General features: G+C 39.9%; 2 protein-coding genes across 2 annotated transcripts; one reads left to right on the top strand and one right to left on the bottom strand.

Moving 5' to 3' along the window:
• The first annotated feature begins 539 nt into the window (after positions 1-539).
• Positions 540-1,477, top strand: LOC127297674 (uncharacterized). The gene is made up of 2 exons (XM_051327985.1): positions 540-835; positions 1,102-1,477. The coding sequence occupies exons 1-2, from the start codon at positions 540-542 to the stop codon at positions 1,475-1,477; spliced, it is 672 nt and encodes a 223-aa protein (XP_051183945.1).
• Positions 1,478-10,267: 8,790 nt separating this feature from the next.
• On the bottom strand, positions 10,268-13,618 carry LOC139830817 (uncharacterized). Its single transcript, XM_071819630.1, has 4 exons — positions 13,122-13,618; positions 12,739-13,028; positions 11,253-12,321; positions 10,268-10,733 (listed from the first exon to the last, which is right to left on the bottom strand). Exons 1-4 carry the CDS (start codon positions 13,616-13,618, stop codon positions 10,268-10,270), a joined length of 2,322 nt encoding a protein of 773 aa, XP_071675731.1.
• Positions 13,619-18,395: the final 4,777 nt, after the last annotated feature.

The following is an 18,395-nucleotide window of genomic DNA, read 5'->3' on the forward strand; positions in this document are numbered from 1 at the left end:
TTGTATTTGTCCTGAATAATTTCATATTTGCGTTAAAGACTTTTATTTGTGCACCATTACAAGATGGGTTATCGGTTGTAAGACATTGAGGTGTGATCTTGTGCTATGAAATTATCGTTTGAAAGTTTTACTTAACTTAGTTAATGTGTGCAGTTATACTGGTGTACAACTAATGTGGGAGTTCGTTAATTACTACTATACTTGTACTAAAATGACAAACAAATAATTAAATGTAAGGTTCGGTCGGTAGTTACAGCCCTGGATTAATGCAGGGTAGATAGGAGTCAATTAACCTGGTTTCAATGCGCAAGCAAAAAGTAATAAACTTGGAAAAAAATGAATCGTCGTCGAGTTGCCTTCTCCTCTAAGTCGTCTTCCTCAGCAGAGACTCTGCCACACGTGAAACGACTGTAAAAAAACCCCACTCATTTTCATCCCCACTTATTCTCTTGGTAGTTCCGATTTGCCAGGCAGCAGTTGTCAATAGCGCCGGTTGCCTTCTCCTCTTCCTCCTATCTCTCTGCCATTGCTGACACACCATGGGAGGGGCAGCATCATCCACCGCCAACTTCCAGCCAGTCTTCCGGGAGAAGGACGATGGCAAGCGGACCACGGAGGTTCACCAGTTCCGTGCGCATGGTGACACTTCGATCCAGGCTGTGTACACGAACGAGATGAGCACCGTCGAAAGCATCCTCGACATGTACCTGGAGTGGCTCAAGGATGAGAGGTACCGGTTTGTCGGCCTCGATCTTGAGTATGACTTCTGGCAGGAAAAAATTGCGGTCATGCAGATAGCTTTGAGGGAGCACGTTCTCGTCTTCCACTTGATCAGGTATGTATTCTAGAGATTCGACTGTTCTTAGGTAATATGATATCTTGTTGATTTGGTTGTACTTCTATATATTCAGCCGATTTGGTTGTACTGCTATTGATGGGTTCTCTGCATAATATGTAACACTTCGAACTAAAACATGCTCCACCTCTTGATCTTTAAATGTTGCAAGCCCGGCTTGCTTTTTCATGAACCTATGAGTTCCATATTGCTAATTCTTACTGCACAATATTGTAAACAATCTTATTGTAATTTTTGCAATGTAGGTGCCAGGACAATATATACCCGCTAAGGCAATTCCTGAAGAATAAGGATGTCACATTTGTAGGTGTGGACATAAGGACTGACCACAAGTTGCTTTACAAGCAATGGCTGTATATTCCACCTGGAAAGCATCTGGACCTCCAGGATATATTGAAAATACCAGGTTATGGTAACGGGGCTGGCATGGCTACTATGGCTTCCGAGCTCATCCACCCCAAGTACATCGGCATGAAGGACAAGTTTGTGACGGACTACGACAAATTCGAAGGCCATAATTACCGGGAATGGAAGCCTCTATCCGATATGAACCTGGAGTATGCTTCCATTGATGGTTATGTCGCCTATGAACTCGCCCGCATTGTGACTATAGTGAACTAGGGACTGCATCCCCAGAGGCCACTCATCCCAAGTTGGGACAACAATGAGCGCAAGCGTCGCCGTGGTCATGACAACTGATCTAACTTATCAGGTACATGGTTTATGGAAATGCTAGGACAATGATGTCTACGGGAGCTTTTACTCTTGTAGACAGTGTTGGGCCTCCAAGAGCAGAGGTTTGTAGAACAGCAGCAAGTTTCCCTTAAGTGGATCACCCAAGGTTTATCGATCTCAGGGAGGAAGAGGTCAAAGATATCCCTCTCATGCAACCCTGCAACCACAAAGCAAGAAGTCTCTTGTGTCCCCAACACACCTAATACAATTAGTGCACTAGTTCGGCGAAGAGATAGTGAGATACAAGTAATATGGATGAGTGTGAGCGTTAATAGCAATCTGAGTAAAATATGGCAGTGAGTAAACATTCAACAAAACAGTAAACAAACGGAGATTCGATGCTTGGAAGCAAGGCCCAGGGATCCTGCTTTCACTAGTGGACACTCTCAACAACGATCACTTAATAGGACTACTCTACACCCTCTTGTTGGATGATGAACACCACTAACTGTGTAGGATTACACGAACCCTCAATGCCGGAGTTAACAAGCTCCATAATATTTAATGTTCATATTTAAATAACCTTAGAGTGTAAGATAGATCAACAGAATTATACCGAGAACTAACATAGCATGCACACTGTCACCATCATACTATGAAGGAGGCATAGATCACATCAATACTATCATAGCAATAGTTAACTTCATAATCTACAAGAGATTACAATCATAGCCTACGCCAAGTACTAACACGGATGCACACACTGTCACCATTACACCGTGTAGGAGGAATAAAACTACTTTAATAACATCACTAGAGTAGCACATAGATGAATAGTGATACAAAACTCATATGAATCTCAATCATGTAAAGCAGCTCATGAGATTATTGTATTCAGGTACATGGGAGAGAGATTAACCACATAGCTACAGCGGAGCCCTCAGCCTCGGGGGTGGATTACTCCCTCCTCATCATGGAGGCAGCGATGGCGGTGAAGATGGCGGTGGAGACGGCGGTGGAGATGGCTCCGGGGGCAATTCCCCGTCCCGGCAGGGTGCCGGAACAGCGACTTCTGTCCCCCGAATTGGACTTTCGCGATGGCGGCGGCTCTGGATGGTTTTCTCTGTTTCCGTCGAACTGGTCGATGTTTTTAGGTCAGGGACAAATATATAGGCGGAGAGGCGGCGCAAGGAGGCGGCTGGGGCCCCCACACCATAGGCTGGCGCGGCCAGGGGGCCACCCGCGCCGCCTTATGGTGTGGGCCCCCTGCTGCCCGCCTCCGACTCTCCTTCGGTGTTCCAGAAGCTTCCGGGAATTCTAAGACTTTCGGTGTTGATTTCGTCCGATTCCGAAAATATTTCCTTACTAGAATTTCTGAAACCAAAAACAGCAGAAAACAGCAACTGGCCTTTCGGCATCTCGTCAATAGGTTAGTTCCGGAAAACGCATAAAAATGATATAAAGTGTGAACAAAACATGTTGGTATTGTCATAAAACAAGCATGGAACATCAGAAATTATAGATACGTTGGAGACGTATCAGCATCCCCAAGCTTAGTTCCTACTCGTCCTCGAGTAGGTAAACGATAAAAGATAATTTCTGAGGTGACATGCTACCAACATAATCTTAATCATACCATTGTAAAGCTTATGAGATGAATGCAGCGATTCGAAACAATGTAAATGCAATGAGTAAACAATTGAATCATATAGCAAAGACTTTTCATGAATAGTACTTTCAAGACAAGCATCAATAAGTCTTGCATAAGAGTTACTCATAAAGCAATAAATTCTTAGTAAAAGGTATTGAAACAACACAATGGAAGATTAAGTTTCAGCGGTTGCTTTCAACTTGTAACATGTATATCTTATGGATAGTTGTCAATGCAAAGCAATATAACAAGTGCAATAAGCAAGTATGTAAGAATCAATGCACAGTTAACACAAGTGTTTGCTTCTAAGATAGAGAGAAATGGGTAAACTGACTCAACATAAAAGTAAAAGAAAAGGCCCTTCGCAGAGGGAAGCATTGATTGCTATATTTGTGCTAGAGCTTTGGTTTTGAAAGCAAGAAACAATTTTGTCAACGGTAGTAATAAAGCATATGTATCATGTAAATTATATCCTACAAGTTGCAAGTCTCATGCATAGTATACTAATAGTGCCCGCACCTTGTCCTAATTAGCTTGGATTACCGGGATTATCGCAATGCACATGTTTTAACCGAGTGTCACAAAGGGGTACCTCTATGCCGCCTGTACAAAGGTCTAAGGAGAAAGCTCGCATTGGATTTCTCGCTATTGATTATTCTCAACTTAGACATCCATACCGGGACAACATAGACAACAGATAATGGACTCCTCTTTTATGCATAAGCATGTAGCAACAATTAATTTTCTCATATGAGATTGAGGATATATGTCCAAAACTGAAACTTTCACCATGGATCATGGCTTTAGTTAGCGGCCCAATGTTCTTCTCTAACAATATGCACGCTCTAACCATAAGGTGGTAAATCGCCCTTACTTCAGACAAGACGAACATGCATAGCAACTCACATGATATTCAACAAAGGGTAGTTGATGGCGTCCCCAGGAACATGGTTATCGCACAACAAGCAACTTATAAGAAATAAAATGCATAAGTACATATTCAATACCACAATAGTTTTTAAGCTATTTGTCCCATGAGCTATATATTGCAAAGGTAGAGGATAGAAATTTAAAGGTAGCACTTCAAGCAATTTACTTTGGAATGGCGGAGAAATACCATGTAGTAGGTAGGTATGGTGGACTCGAATGGCATAGTGGTTGGCTCAAGGGTTTCGGATGCATGAGAAGTAATCCTTCTCGATACAAGGCTTAGGCTAGCAAGGTTGTTTGAAGCAAACACAAGCATAAACTAGTACATCAAAACTTGCATAAAAGACATATTACAAGCATTATAAGACTATACATCGTCTTCCTTGTTGTTCAAACATCTCACTAGAAAATATCTAGACTCTAGAGAAACCACTCATGCAATCCAAATTTTAACAAGCTCTATGTATTTCTTCACTAATAGGTGCAAAGTATATGATGCAAGAGCTTAAACAAGAGCACAACAATTGCCAAGTATCAAGTTATTCAAGACATCATACCAATTACTACATGTAGCATTTTCCGTTTCCAACCATATAACAATTAACGAAGCAGTTTCAACCTTCGCCATGAACATTAAAAGCTAAGAACACATGTGTTCATACGAACCAGCGAAGCGTGTCTCTCTCCCACACAAGTATTTATTCAAACAAAAACAAAAACAAGAGCACACAGACGCTCCAAGTAAAGTACATAAGATGTGACTGAATAAAAATATAGTTTCAAGAGAAGGAACCTGATAATTTGTCGATGAAGAAGGGGATGCCTTGGGCATCCCCAAGCTTAGATGCTTGAGTCTTCTTGAAATATGCAGGGATGAACCACCGGGGCATCCCCAAGCTTAGACTTTTCACTCTTCTTGATCGTAGTATATCATCCTCCTCTCTTGACCCTTGAAAACATCCTCCACACCAAACTCGAAACAAACTCATTAGAGGGTTAGTGCATAATCAAAATATACATGTTCAGAGGTGACATAATCATTCTTAACACTTCTGGACATTGCACAAAGCTACTGAAAGTCAATGGAATCGAAATATCCATCGAACATAACAAAACTGGCAATGCGAAATAAAAGGCAGAATCTGTCAGAAACAGAACAGTTCGTATTGACGAATTTTATTGGGGCACCAGACTTGCTCAAATGAAAATGCTCAAATTTAATGAAAGTTGCGTACATATCTGAGGATCACTCACGTAAATTGGCTTAATTTTCTGAGTTACCTACAGAGAATTTAGCCCGGATTCGTGACAGCAAACAAATCTGTTTCTGCGCAGTAATCCAAATCTAGTATGAACTTTTCTATCAACGACTTTACTTGGCAGAACAAAACACAAAACTAAGATAAGGAGAGGTTGCTACAGTAGTAAACAACTTCCAAGACACAAATATAAAACAAAGTACTGTAGCAAAATAATACATGGGTTATCTCCCCAGAAGTTCTTTCTTTATAGTCATTAAGATGGGCTCAGCAGTTTTGGTGATGCACCCGCAAGAAATAGTATTTGAAGCAAAAGAGAGCTTCAAGAGGCAAATTCAAAACACATTTAAGCCTAACATTCTTCCTATGCAGAGGAATCTTGTACACAAATGAATTCATGAAGAACAAAGTGACAAGCATAAGAGGATAAAACACGAGTAACTTCAAGATTCTCAACATAAAGAGGGGAAACTTAATATTATTAAGATGCATAAAACCATATTTCCCTCTCTCATAATAACTTTCAGTAGCATCATTGATGAAATCCACAATATACCCATCACTTAAAACATTCTTATCATGGTTCATATGCATAGAAGTATCATTAATTTTGGCATAAGAAGAGTTATTCTCATTAATAGTAATTGGAGCAAGATTATTATCAAGAATTTGAACATGGTAAACAAGTTGCATATTAAAAGAATTGTTTTTGGTAATCCAATCATGACTATGACAAGTTTCATAAGGGTAGTTATAACCTATATCATAGCATTCTTTATAATAATCATCAAAGATCGGAGGCACAGTGTCATCATAAGAAATAGAATAGTTATCTTTCACAGTCAGTTTATCTATGACCATACCATCGTTGTTATTAGAAGGAGATGTATCAAACACATAATGATCAGTAGCAAAAGGATTTTCAAACACCTCTTCCCCAAGCTTAGAGCTTTCTATATCATTATGGGAGGAAGCATGGATAGCACTGACACTATGGCAATTATTATCATCATCATTTTCAGAATTAGTTTCCCAGAGATTTGCAATATCAAAAGTAGTGTGCTCATTCAAATCATGATCTCTAATGTATGTAAAGGGCATAGGAAGATCATCATATTTAGATTCAGTATCACAATAATCATTAGGAGCAACATACTTACAGTTACTTAGCGTTATCTCATTCACGCGGGGATACGCCGTTACCTCTTTCTTTTTATTCTCCTTCTTCTTCTTCTTCTTCTTCTTCTTCTTCTTCTTCTTCTTCTTCTTCTTCGTTCCCTTCTTCTTCTTCTTCTTCTCTTCCTTCTCCTCATTTCCTTCTTTAGGAGGAAGAGGCTTGAAGGGTGGCTTGTCCGCATAACCTGATTTACTTTTAGAAACAATAGAAGAAACTTGGGAGGATTCCTCCTTTTCATTAATTAGTTCAAAACACATGGCGGTCCTATCATATTTTGGCAAGGTGTCATCTTCTAAAATATTTTGTATGTAAGTATTTGTATGGCTATTATCAATGCAATAAGAAAAACACCCATGCAGGACATCATCAATATCAAGATCACTCATATGTAACAAAGAGATTTTTCTCGACAGTTCTTCACACCCCAAAAATAAAGTAAGTTCATCATGCTGATTAGGAGTAATTTCATCATCACAATACAAATTTGCAGCACTCATTGGGTTCAAATTATCATTGGAGGAGCATTGAAAATTAAAATGACCCACTTCATGGCAAACTTCACAAATAAAAGGATAGAGGGCACAAACTTTTTTACCAAGATCATCTAGAGCCCTAAGCCACTTTCTAGTTTTTTCATTAATATGATGGATGCAATATTCATCTTTGACTTGATTAATTCCACAAGGTCTATGCATTCCACAAAAATTAACATGCTTATAGGAAATAGCATTCTTAGGAGTTTGAGCATGCTTATTGCAATAATTAACAACAATTTCATTCTTCATGCAAGCCTCTTTAAAAGGTTCATGATACTTATCAAAATTCTTTTTAGGCAATTCAAAATGAGAAGCAAAGGCTTTATAAAGATTTACAGCAACTTGAGAGTCAAGACCATAAGTAGCACTCATATTTCGAAATTTATCGGTATCCATAAAAGCTTCAATGCATTCATAATCATAATTTATACCTGACTCTTTACCTTTGTCGTTCTCCCATCCTTCAGCGTTGTCCTCAATCCGATCAAGAAGATCCCACCTAGCTTCAACCTCCTTGCTTGTGAAAGATCCCTCCGAACACGCGTCCAGATAGTCCTTGTGTTGTCCTGAAAGCCTCGCATAAAAATTGTTAACAATAACATTACGGGGGAGCTCATGAATGGGACATTTGAGCATTAGTGACTTCAGTCTCCCCCACGCTTGAGAAATACTCTCTCCATCACGAGGATAAAAGTTATAAATATAATTCCTATCAATATGCACTTCACGAGGAGGATAAAATTTAGAATAAAAGAGAGATGCAATTTCCTCCCAACCAAGAGAATGTCTATTCTCCAACAATTTATACCAATGCGCCGCTTTACCAGACAGTGAAACAGAGAATAGCTTCTTCCTCACTTCATCCATAGAGATACCTGCACACTTGAATAACCCGCATAATTCGTGCAAAAACAGTAAATGATCTCTAGGATGGACAGTTCCATCCCCTTTATAGTGGTTGTCCATAACACGTTCAATAATTTTCATGGGTATTTTATACGGAATACTTTCAGCAGGTGGATTTAAAATATCAGAAGCATTATTAGAGTTATCGCATATGGGAGATAAAGCATTATCAGAGCAAAATATTTCTTCCAAAGCCGAGGAGCAAAAAAATATTATTTTTATATAAACTAGCTTCCCCAAGCTTAGACTTATCCATAGCATTAGCAGTGATTGCGTTCATACTAATAACATTGCTACTAGCATGCAAATGAGGTTCCATAGGTTCTTTAATTTTCGCATCACACAATTCATGTCTTAACTTAGGAAATAAAATAAGAAGCTCATTGTTGTCCATTATGCCTTACTAGTGTAAACAAGAAACAAAAAGATGCAATTGCAGGATCTAAAGGAAATAGCTTCGAGCACAAACACAATGGCGCCAGAAAAGTACTGTTACCTGGAACCGAAGTATGAGTGCCTTTTACCTTTCCTCCCCGGCAACGGCGCCAGAAAAGTGCTTGATGTCTACGGGAGCTTCTATTCTTGTAGACAGTGTTGGGCCTCCAAGAGTAGAGGTTTGTAGAACAGCAGCAAGTTTCCCTTAAGTGGATCACCCAAGGTTTATCGATCTCAGGGAGGAAGAGGTCAAAGATATCCCTCTCATGCAACCCTGCAACCACAAAGCAAGAAGTCTCTTGTGTCCCCAACACACCTAATACAATAGGTGCACTAGTTCGGCGAAGAGATAGTGAGATACAAGTAATATGGATGAGTGTGAGTGATAATAGCAATCTGAGTAAAATATGGCAGCGAGTAAACATTCAACAAAACAGTAAACAAACGGAGATTCGATGCTTGGAAGCAAGGCCCAGGGATCCTGCTTTCACTAGTGGACACTCTCAACAACGATCACTTAATAGGACTACTCTACACCCTCTTGTTGGATGATGAACACCACTAACTGTGTAGGATTACACGAACCCTCAATGCCGGAGTTAACAAGCTCCACAATATTCAATGTTCATATTTAAATAACCTTAGAGTGTAAGATAGATCAACAGAATTATACCGAGAACTAACATAGCATGCACACTGTCACCATCATACTATGAAGGAGGCATAGATCACATCAATACTATCATAGCAATAGTTAACTTCATAATCTACAAGAGATTACAATCATAGCCTACGCCAAGTACTAACACGGATGCACACACTGTCACCATAACACCGTGTAGGAGGAATAAAACTACTTTAATGACATCACTAGAGTAGCACATAGATGAATAGTGATACAAAACTCATATGAATCTCAATCATGTAAAGCAGCTCATGAGATTATTGTATTGAGGTACATGGGAGAGAGATTAACCACATAGCTACAGCGGAGCCCTCAGCCTCGGGGGTGGATTACTCCCTCCTCATCATGGAGGCAGCGATGGAGGTGAAGATGGCGGCGGAGACGGCGGTGGAGATGGCTCCGGGGGCAATTCCCCGTCCCGGCAGGGTGCCGGAACAGCGACTTCTGTCCCCCGAATTGGACTTTCGCGATGGCGGCGGCTCTGGATGGTTTTCTCTGTTTCCGTCGAACTGGTCGATGTTTTTAGGTCAGGGACGAATATATAGGCGGAGAGGCGGCGCAAGGAGGCGGCTGGGGCCCCCACACCATAGGCTGGCGCGGCCAGGGGGCCACCCGCGCCGCCCTATGGTGTGGGCCCCCTGCTGCCCGCCTCCGACTCTCCTTCGGTGTTCCAGAAGCTTCCGGGAATTCTAAGACTTTCGGTGTTGATTTCGTCCGATTCCGAAAATATTTCCTTACTAGGATTTCTGAAACCAAAAACAGCAGAGAACAGCAACTGGCCTTTCGGCATCTCGTCAATAGGTTAGTTCCGGAAAACGCATAAAAATGATATAAAGTGTGAACAAAACATGTTGGTATTGTCATAAAACAAGCATGGAACATCAGAAATTATAGATACGTTGGAGTCGTATCAGACAACTAAGTTGTAATTATAGTTCAGTGAGCGGTGAAGACAAATATGTGTGTTTATGATCTTACTTTTGTGGACCTGCTAGTATTACTATGTGAACAGAACAAATTAGTGTTGGTAATGTAAGTTTGGATCAAGTTATATATGTCACCTACATGTTCTTAACTATGATGTGCTGAATTGTACTGATAAAGTTGTGAAGTTCATGCAAAAGAAAAGTACAATCTAGGTTTCAAAACTACATGGACTACTGGTCATCATCACTGTCAAAATCTTCACTTCTTGCATCCTCATCAGCTGCTTTGTCAACCTGTTGTTCATCATCACTACTGTCTATTACTTCATGATTTCTTCCTTGTAATATTTCATGAACAATATGAGCATCGACATGTACCACTTCATCAGATGAAACAACCTCTTGATCTTCGAATTCAGCTTCATCTTCATTGTTCTCAGATTGATGGACAATGAAATCTTCTGAAAAACTGTCTTCTTGGTAAGCATTGTTGCTCCCTTGTGCATCTTTTTCTGGAAGATCGTGCACATTTCTATCTCCGAAGAGTTGAACCACCTTCCAAGGTTCCCCAAATTCAGTGTCATCCAAGTAGAAGCATGTCTTAGCTTGACTAGCCAAAATAAAAGGGGCATGCTTACACCATAAAACTGCAGTGTTCACGCTTTTGAAGAATCCATCATCCTTCATCTTCGAAGTCCTGCTTGCAAGGTCAAACCAATTACAGCGAAAAAGAAATACTGATCTATCTCCATGATCATTCGCCATGTAACGCAACTCAAGAACTTTAGTGAGAACACCATAGTATTCCATTTCTTGTTCATTGTCACCTATAGATGCCGTAGTCATGACTCCTGAGTTTTGACTGCTTAGATGCTTCTCATGAGCTACTGTTCGGAATCTTGCACCATTAACATTGCAGATTGAATGTACTACTACCTTGGTTCTGGCCCATTTGCTAGTGAGCGCAAATCTTCTGGTGCATTTTCCATATTACTCACATGGTTTTTGAACTAGCCTGGGAATTCTTTCCGAACCGCCTTCTCCAGGTTATTTACCCCCTTTCTCCTTAATTCATCACGGAAATCACTATAAATGAAATACATAAGTATTAATCATACCAATCAGTATAATGCAAAAGTGTGAATAAAGATTGAATTAGATAAATGAAGCTTACTCTATATAGCTCTGAGCCTCATCACAATTAGATAGAACATACCAAACCATGCTGTCGAATTCTTTCTCAAAATGCATCAAAGATGATTTCCCCAAGCATTTAGCCCCGTCAGAAAAGATACCAAACTCATGTGGTCCAACTATTCGACGATCATATTGGTTTCTTTCAGCTCTGTTTAACCTCGTTTCATTGTGATCATCTAAATATCTTGAGCAAAATGACAAACACTCATCAACAATATATCCCTCGGCAATTGAACCTTCTGGCCTAGATTTGTTGCGCACTGTTTTCTTCAGGTACCCTAGTCTTCTCTCAATAGGATACATCCATCCATAGTGAACAGGGCCCCTTTGAATTGCCTCACTAGGTAGATGAATTGCTAAGTGGACCATGACATCAAAAAAAGCAGGGGGGAATAACTTCTCAAGCTTGCAAAGAATTAAAACAATTTCAACCTTCATTCTTTCAAGCAAATCAATTCTCAGTGTTTTGCAACACAACTCTCTAAAAAATCTTCCCAGTTCTGCTACTGCCTCATACATTTCACTTGGTGCAACACCTTTAAGACCAGCTGGCAACACACGCTGCAACAGTATGTGACAATCATGTGTCTTCAAACTGTGTACTTTACCACCATCCACATCCACACATCTTGATAGGTTTGCAGCAAATCCATCAGGGAACCTAGTATTGGCAAGATACCTGCACAACTTTCTTTTCTTTTCTTTAGTAAGTGTCCATGGTGCATTTGGCTTGGCATATCTACCTCCCACAGGTTCCATCCAATATTTTCTCCTTATTTTGAATGTCTCAAGATCCACTCTAGCATTATGTGTGTCCTTACTCTTTCCCTCTAGTTCAAGAAGGGTACCAAGGATACTGTCACATATATTCTTCTCAATGTGCATCACATCTAGGTTGTGCACAAATTTCAGTTTTGACCAATATGGTAGATCAAAGAAGCTAACCTTGAGGTGCCAGTTCGGTTCACCTTCCACTGTACGTTTTCGCTTCCTACGATCAGGGTTTTTGCCAGGTTCTGTATCCTTAACTATGTCTATCTTCTGCAATACTTCTTCTTGTGTGAATTTTCTTGGTGGATCTCTGTCCTCTATTTTACCATTGAAAACTCTAAACTTTCTGTAAGGATGATCTTTGCAAAGGAATCGATGATGGCCAACATAACCAATTTTGTTGGTTAGTTTCTCAAAGCAAGGATTTTCATCACAATGTACACATGCGTAATACCCTTTCGTGCTTCTGCCAGATAATGTGGCATATCCAGGGTAGTCATGAATTGACCAAATGAACGCAGCATGCAACTAAAAATCCCTACCTGTGCATGCATCAAAAGTATCCACACCATCCCAGAGCTTAATCATATCCTTAATAAGTGGTTGCATGAATACATGAAAATCCTTTCCGGGTTGATATTTTCCAGGAATAAGCAATGACATCATGAAATTTGATTGATCCATACACATCCAAGGTGGGAAGTTGTATGGAATAACAAATACTGGCCACATACTGTATGAGGCGCTCATATTTCCAAATGGATTGAAACCATCTGTCGCAATCCCGAGCTTGATGTTGCGTGCATCTTTAGGAAACCAATCAAACTCTTTGTCAAAGAACTTCCACGCCTCACCATCAGTTGGGTGCCTCATTATATTGTCCTGAGCAATCCTCTTGTCCTTATGCCACCTTGTGTTCTCTGACAGTTTCTTTGAAACAAAAAATCTTTGCAACCTTGGGATTATAGGAAAGTACCTAAGCACCTTATGAGGAACCTTTCTCTTTCCTTCCATGTCCCTCCATCTAGAAAGTCCACACACAGGGCAATGGGATTTTTTAGCATGATCTCCCCAAAACAGAGCACAATCATGCTTGCATACATGAATAGTTTCATACCCAAGCCCAACATCAGAAAGGGCACGCTTAGCTTCGACGTAAGTTCTGGGAAAACTCACCCCCGGCAAAGAATCACATAAGACACCAAAAAATTGATCAAAAGCTCTATTTGTGACGCGGTTGTATGATTTGATGTATAGCATCTTTATAATGAACATCAACCTAGAGGTAGTGCTGCATCCCTTATGAAGCTCTCGCTTCGCTTCTTCATTCAGCTTAGCGTAAAGATTAGGTTCAGAACTACCTTTCTTACCAGACTCTTCTAGATCATGTACCATAGTGTCCACATCATCATGAAAATTGTCACTGCCTTGCTCACTGCTATCATCATCGTCACTTTCATAAGCACCTTCATTGCTTTCATCATCACTAAATGGTTCTCCATGAAAAATCCATCTTTTATAGTGCATGGTCATACCATTGCAGTTAATGTGAGACTCAACAATGTCTTCCTTCTGCCGCAGCAAATTCAGGCATTTGGTGCATGGGCACAACATTGGTTCACCTTCCTTCACATGTTGTCGCGCAAAATTCATAAACGCTGCCACCCCTCTCATGTATTGAGGTGTAAACTTAACACCATCAGTAATCCAATTTCTATCCATAAAGAAAATACCGCTTAAAAATCTACAATATGAAATAAGGCTTAAATTAGTGAACAATGTACAACATAAGTAATTACCACTTAATAATCTAAAAGCTTAAAAGGGCTTATATTACAAATCTATATTATGACTGCCATCAACACAAGATAAAACTAACCACAGACCCAAAAAACTATGAACACACATCAAAGAGGAACTCACATGTGTTGTACCCAAAGACGTGCGCCGCCCTCCCCAGGCCACCCTCCGTCTAAGTGATCGCCGCGCCAAAACCCTAGGATCCGAGATCAGATCGCGTTGGCGGTTATGAGTTGCAAAAGGCTAACGAACTGATTCTGTTATCAATCAGACAAAGGAACTTAACATTTATTTATGTGCTTTGAGATTCGGTATTCCTCCTACTGGGTTAGTTTAGGCCCGTTTATTCCGTCTTGGGCCGTGGTCGTTGTCTGGGCCATTGTGCTTGTCTCATTGTGTCCAGGGCAACGACGACGGCGTTCGTTGCCGACGGGGACGGCTAGGCAGACAGGTGATGTGTAAAAGCCCTAACCCTTTCAACCCCAACCCCACAATCGTCTCTCTCACATGCCTCTCTCATTCCTGCAATCAATATTTCCGGAGGGACCTAGAACAGCAGCTGCCATGAGGGACCAAGAAAATCTGCTGCCGGAGGGACCGACGGCACGACCAGACGCCAACGCAGAGGCAAGTGCAAGGGCAGGCTCGTCTACCGTCGTTGTCCAGGTTTGTTTGAACCTTGTACTTCCTCTTTCCTTTTTTGGATCTCCTACTAGTAGGATAGATCTGGTACATACTATCCACCTCATCTGGTCTTTTTTACTTTTCGATTTAACTAATTAGTCATTAGGTCAACGTAATCTGGTCTTCTAAGCTTGTTAAAAGTAGATATGCTTGTTCATTTGACTCCTTCAACAAATTATTAACTAATTAGTCATTAGGTCAACAAATCTAGTAGTTGCTTAAGTAATGTAGATCTGCTTGTTGTCCTTTTCGAGGGACTACATGTGCTACATACCTTGGTGTCCACATATGGGGATACAATATATCATCTACATTGTCCTCAAATTTTTTCTGTACTGCATTTATATCTTGTTCCTGGATCCAAGTATTTTATTGATTTTTTGATGAATGCACTGGTCTTTGTTTATCATTTTTTGATGAGCCATCTTATCTACTAGATATAGCATTGTAATCGCATGCACTAGTGGCTTATCAAATCTATTTCATGAATTGATAAGCATTGTCTTTTCTGCTATACTAGTTTGTTTTATGCAGTACTAACTGTTAATTATTGGCAATTTTGTCAATATGATTTCTAATTGTTAATTACTACATTTTACAAAGGATTTTTCCGTGTACTCGATTTTTGGAAATTGTAGGATTATTGTAGGATCATTTCCTGATCCTTTATACTACTTTTTATAGATGGCATACAAGTGTCGGTTGTGCCATAGTCACGCTGGACCGTGCGGGAACAGGAGGACTGAGAGGAGCTCTTTCTTCATCTGTCTGCATAGCAACTTCAGTGAGCACATGGTAATTGTCTTATTGTTTTTCCAACAAGCATGCTGATCATAATTTTAGTACTTTGTTCAAATATGAAGTCTTGTATTTCTTTTTTTTAACATTGTCCCCTGATGTTTCTTTTACAATTAAATGCAGAGCGTGCCTTGTTTCGCAAGGGACAAGTTCCGTGACAAAATTGGGAACAAGCTTGTTATGTTTGCGGAAACTAAAGAAAGAGAGCTCTATGTGTTCAATGTGGCCCATGGATACAACAACACAATGATATTCGGAGGCGATTATCAGATGTTCTTGTATGACTACAACATGAAGCATGGTGACAAGGTTAAGCTGACCTTGGAAATTAAGGACCACTATATCTTACTGCATCCAGTTAACAAGAAAGGATTCTCGAAAATTAGAGTTGATGGTAAATTACTCATTTGTTTTTCTTACCCGCTTATTGATTTTGCATTACTATTCCCTGCTCTCTTTTCATAACAGTTATATTAATCCTTTTCTTTTCTATCAATTCTTTTAATTTTCCAGAACATTTTGACTTCATGGACGTAGCTCGGGCTGTTTCTGTAGCCCCTGGTGTTGACCTAACCAACAGCCAGATTAGCAACATTAATCATCATGTTGAACACTCTGGAATAGGTCTAGGCGCAGTTTTCATTCACTGCATGACTAAATCAGATGTTGATCAAAAGAGCATGGTAAATACCCTTAGTCCTACAAGTTTACTAGTTTTATGTCTCCTTTTTTGGACTTGTAGTTGCTGTTGTTACTTTCAAGTTTTGTTTTCATAAATACAATCTATGTTGGTTAATCATGGTACCATGTTTTTTGCACAGCACATCCCTAAGTACATTGCAACAAGCCTGGATATCCCCCGCAGTGGACATGCTACTCTGCAGATTGATGGGTCTGAAGAACAAACTTGGGAAGCTTCCTACTTTGGTAGGATCCGTTTCAGGGATGGCTGGTCTGAATTTACAAATGATCAAGCAGTTGATATTGCTGAACTCCACGCGATCACATTTCACAAGATCAATGACAACGTCTACATCAACTTCCAGAATGTGTCTTGAGTGACAGTGTAATGTTGGATGGTCGATATTTTGTATATAAATATGTACTGGCTCAACCATGGAACTACCTGATCCCACAGCTTTTGCTTTGCATATAAACAAAGCAAAGCTGCCTATCTAGTATGAAACTGCTTATGTAGTATCAGTACCATGGCTCTGCCTACTGTTATGTAATAAGTAGCTTGTAAGACTTCCGTTTGTGCGCGACTTATATGCAGTCTTCGACTACCTATCTTATCTACTTTTAATTCTTCTTCTTGCTTTTAAATTATTGTGTGTACTTGTCATGGTAATCAGAAAAATACAAGCAACTACAGGTAACAATATCACGAAATATTTCTGCAAAATATCTTTTCCTGTTATGAAAAACCTGTCCATTAATCCAGTTGCTACTGAGCCATAGACTTTATTATATCATTGCCCTATACTGCCGTAAATAATTATATAAAAATTATTACGTACGAAATTAGTAACACAAACGGATTGTAGTATAACGGTAGTACTTCCCAATCAATTCCACTTCAAACGTCCCTAGTTCGATTCCCTTATAGGCATGTTTTTTTCCTATTTATTGAACTAGTTTATTGCTTTTCTACATTCACATTGACAACCTGGTCCCACCACTAATCAATGACGGACTAATGTACCACGAACTCAATTTCGTCATCAGGATTATCCGTGACGGTTAACCATGACACAATTTCATGCCGTCATGCATGTATGATCATACGTGACAAAAAAGCCAATCCGTCACCTACTTACCTTAATACATGACAGACCAGACATTTGTCATCAGGAAATTTGTCACTGAATATGATATCTGGCGTAGTGAATTGACAACCCTTGCCATAGCTGTAATTGACAACCCTTCACCATTGCCCACTGCAAAAAGTTCAGGACCTTGTAATGTCCGAGATGGAACTGGTTCCATGTAACCAGTTAAGTGCTTGCTCGATCTAAATGGAACATGAAACGAGCTTTACATATTCTTCAGTGGGATTTCCTGTTGGTATTTGCAGATAGTTAATTATTGTAAATATAATTCTCTTTTGAATTCCAAAAGTGGCTAGTTCCAGGTACATTGATGTACAGACCAAAATCGACCATTGATGTTCTCTTTAAGTCTCAGCATGTTCTTGAGATATAATGTAAATCATCATAGATTGATAGTTCACACAGACCTTCTTATTGACATTTGCAGTGGATTTAGTGATATAAATTTATGAACTATTGTTATTTTTCATGGTTAATTTTCACTGCATTATTTTTGAACCATGGTGAAGTATCTCCTAGCTAATTCCGTGCACAAAGCACCTAAACAGTAAATACCACCTTGTTTTAGTTGTGATACACATCTGTGACACTTCAGAGTCGTTTCATAGTGGCACAGTTGTTCTTGTGGTTTCCTGTAGTCTCGTTTCGGGGAATGCTGGAGTAAGTTTATTGCTTTGTTAACTGGGGCTTTGCTTATGCCCATCCATGATCACAACAGTAGAATTCTAGGTTAGGAGAGTCTGTTAGGTGGGAAAGCTTCTTGTGGGCTGGATGGAATCTTCTGGATCCTGGTTCCATCCATCAGAGAGGTACTACTATGCTCTAGTACTAGTAGTATATACTAGGATGCACATTGCCCACCGGGATCTGTCATTTGTTTTTTCTGTTAAATGGATGCACCGCTGATGACTAGACTAGAGCTACTTGGCTCATAATAAGCACAAGTGGAACAAGATTAAACAATACAGGACATCTACTGTAATATACTGCTACTACTACTCAATTTGCATGCTAGGAAAACGTACTTCACATGGGCAGGCTGCTACTTGCATTAATCCAAGCCCCTGTTTCTCTTTCTATGGTATTGACATCCAGCTAATCCGGCATTACTGACGTTTCCTTTATTTTTAAAGATTTGTTCTTTATCTGTAAGATTGTTTCCTTGTTGCCCAGCCGGTTCATTGGTGAGAGTAGCTTACCTGTTGTGCTTTAACATGTCCGCAGATTTTATGCCCGATTATCCTTTCATTTTCCCTCCTTTGTTGCTGCGTGTATAC

This window comes from Lolium perenne, chromosome 4, assembly GCF_019359855.2.
Source record: "Lolium perenne isolate Kyuss_39 chromosome 4, Kyuss_2.0, whole genome shotgun sequence".
Taxonomy (NCBI): Eukaryota; Viridiplantae; Streptophyta; class Magnoliopsida; order Poales; family Poaceae; genus Lolium; species Lolium perenne.

Bases quoted from the DNA above. Each gene is read 5' to 3' on its own strand.
- LOC139830817 (XM_071819630.1), bottom strand. From the start codon at position 13,618: ATGTTGTGCCCATGCACCAAATGCCTGAATTTGCTGCGGCAGAAGGAA. The intron at 12,322-12,738 runs GTATGTGGCCAG...ATGGTAAAATAG, and splicing joins AAATATGAGCGCCTCATACA to AGGACAGAGATCCACCAAGA. The intron at 10,734-11,252 runs GTATGTTCTATC...CCTTGCAAGCAG, and splicing joins GAATTCGACAGCATGGTTTG to GACTTCGAAGATGAAGGATG.
- LOC127297674 (XM_051327985.1), top strand. From the start codon at position 540: ATGGGAGGGGCAGCATCATCCACCGCCAACTTCCAGCCAGTCTTCCGG. The intron at 836-1,101 runs GTATGTATTCTA...TTTGCAATGTAG, and splicing joins CTCGTCTTCCACTTGATCAG to GTGCCAGGACAATATATACC.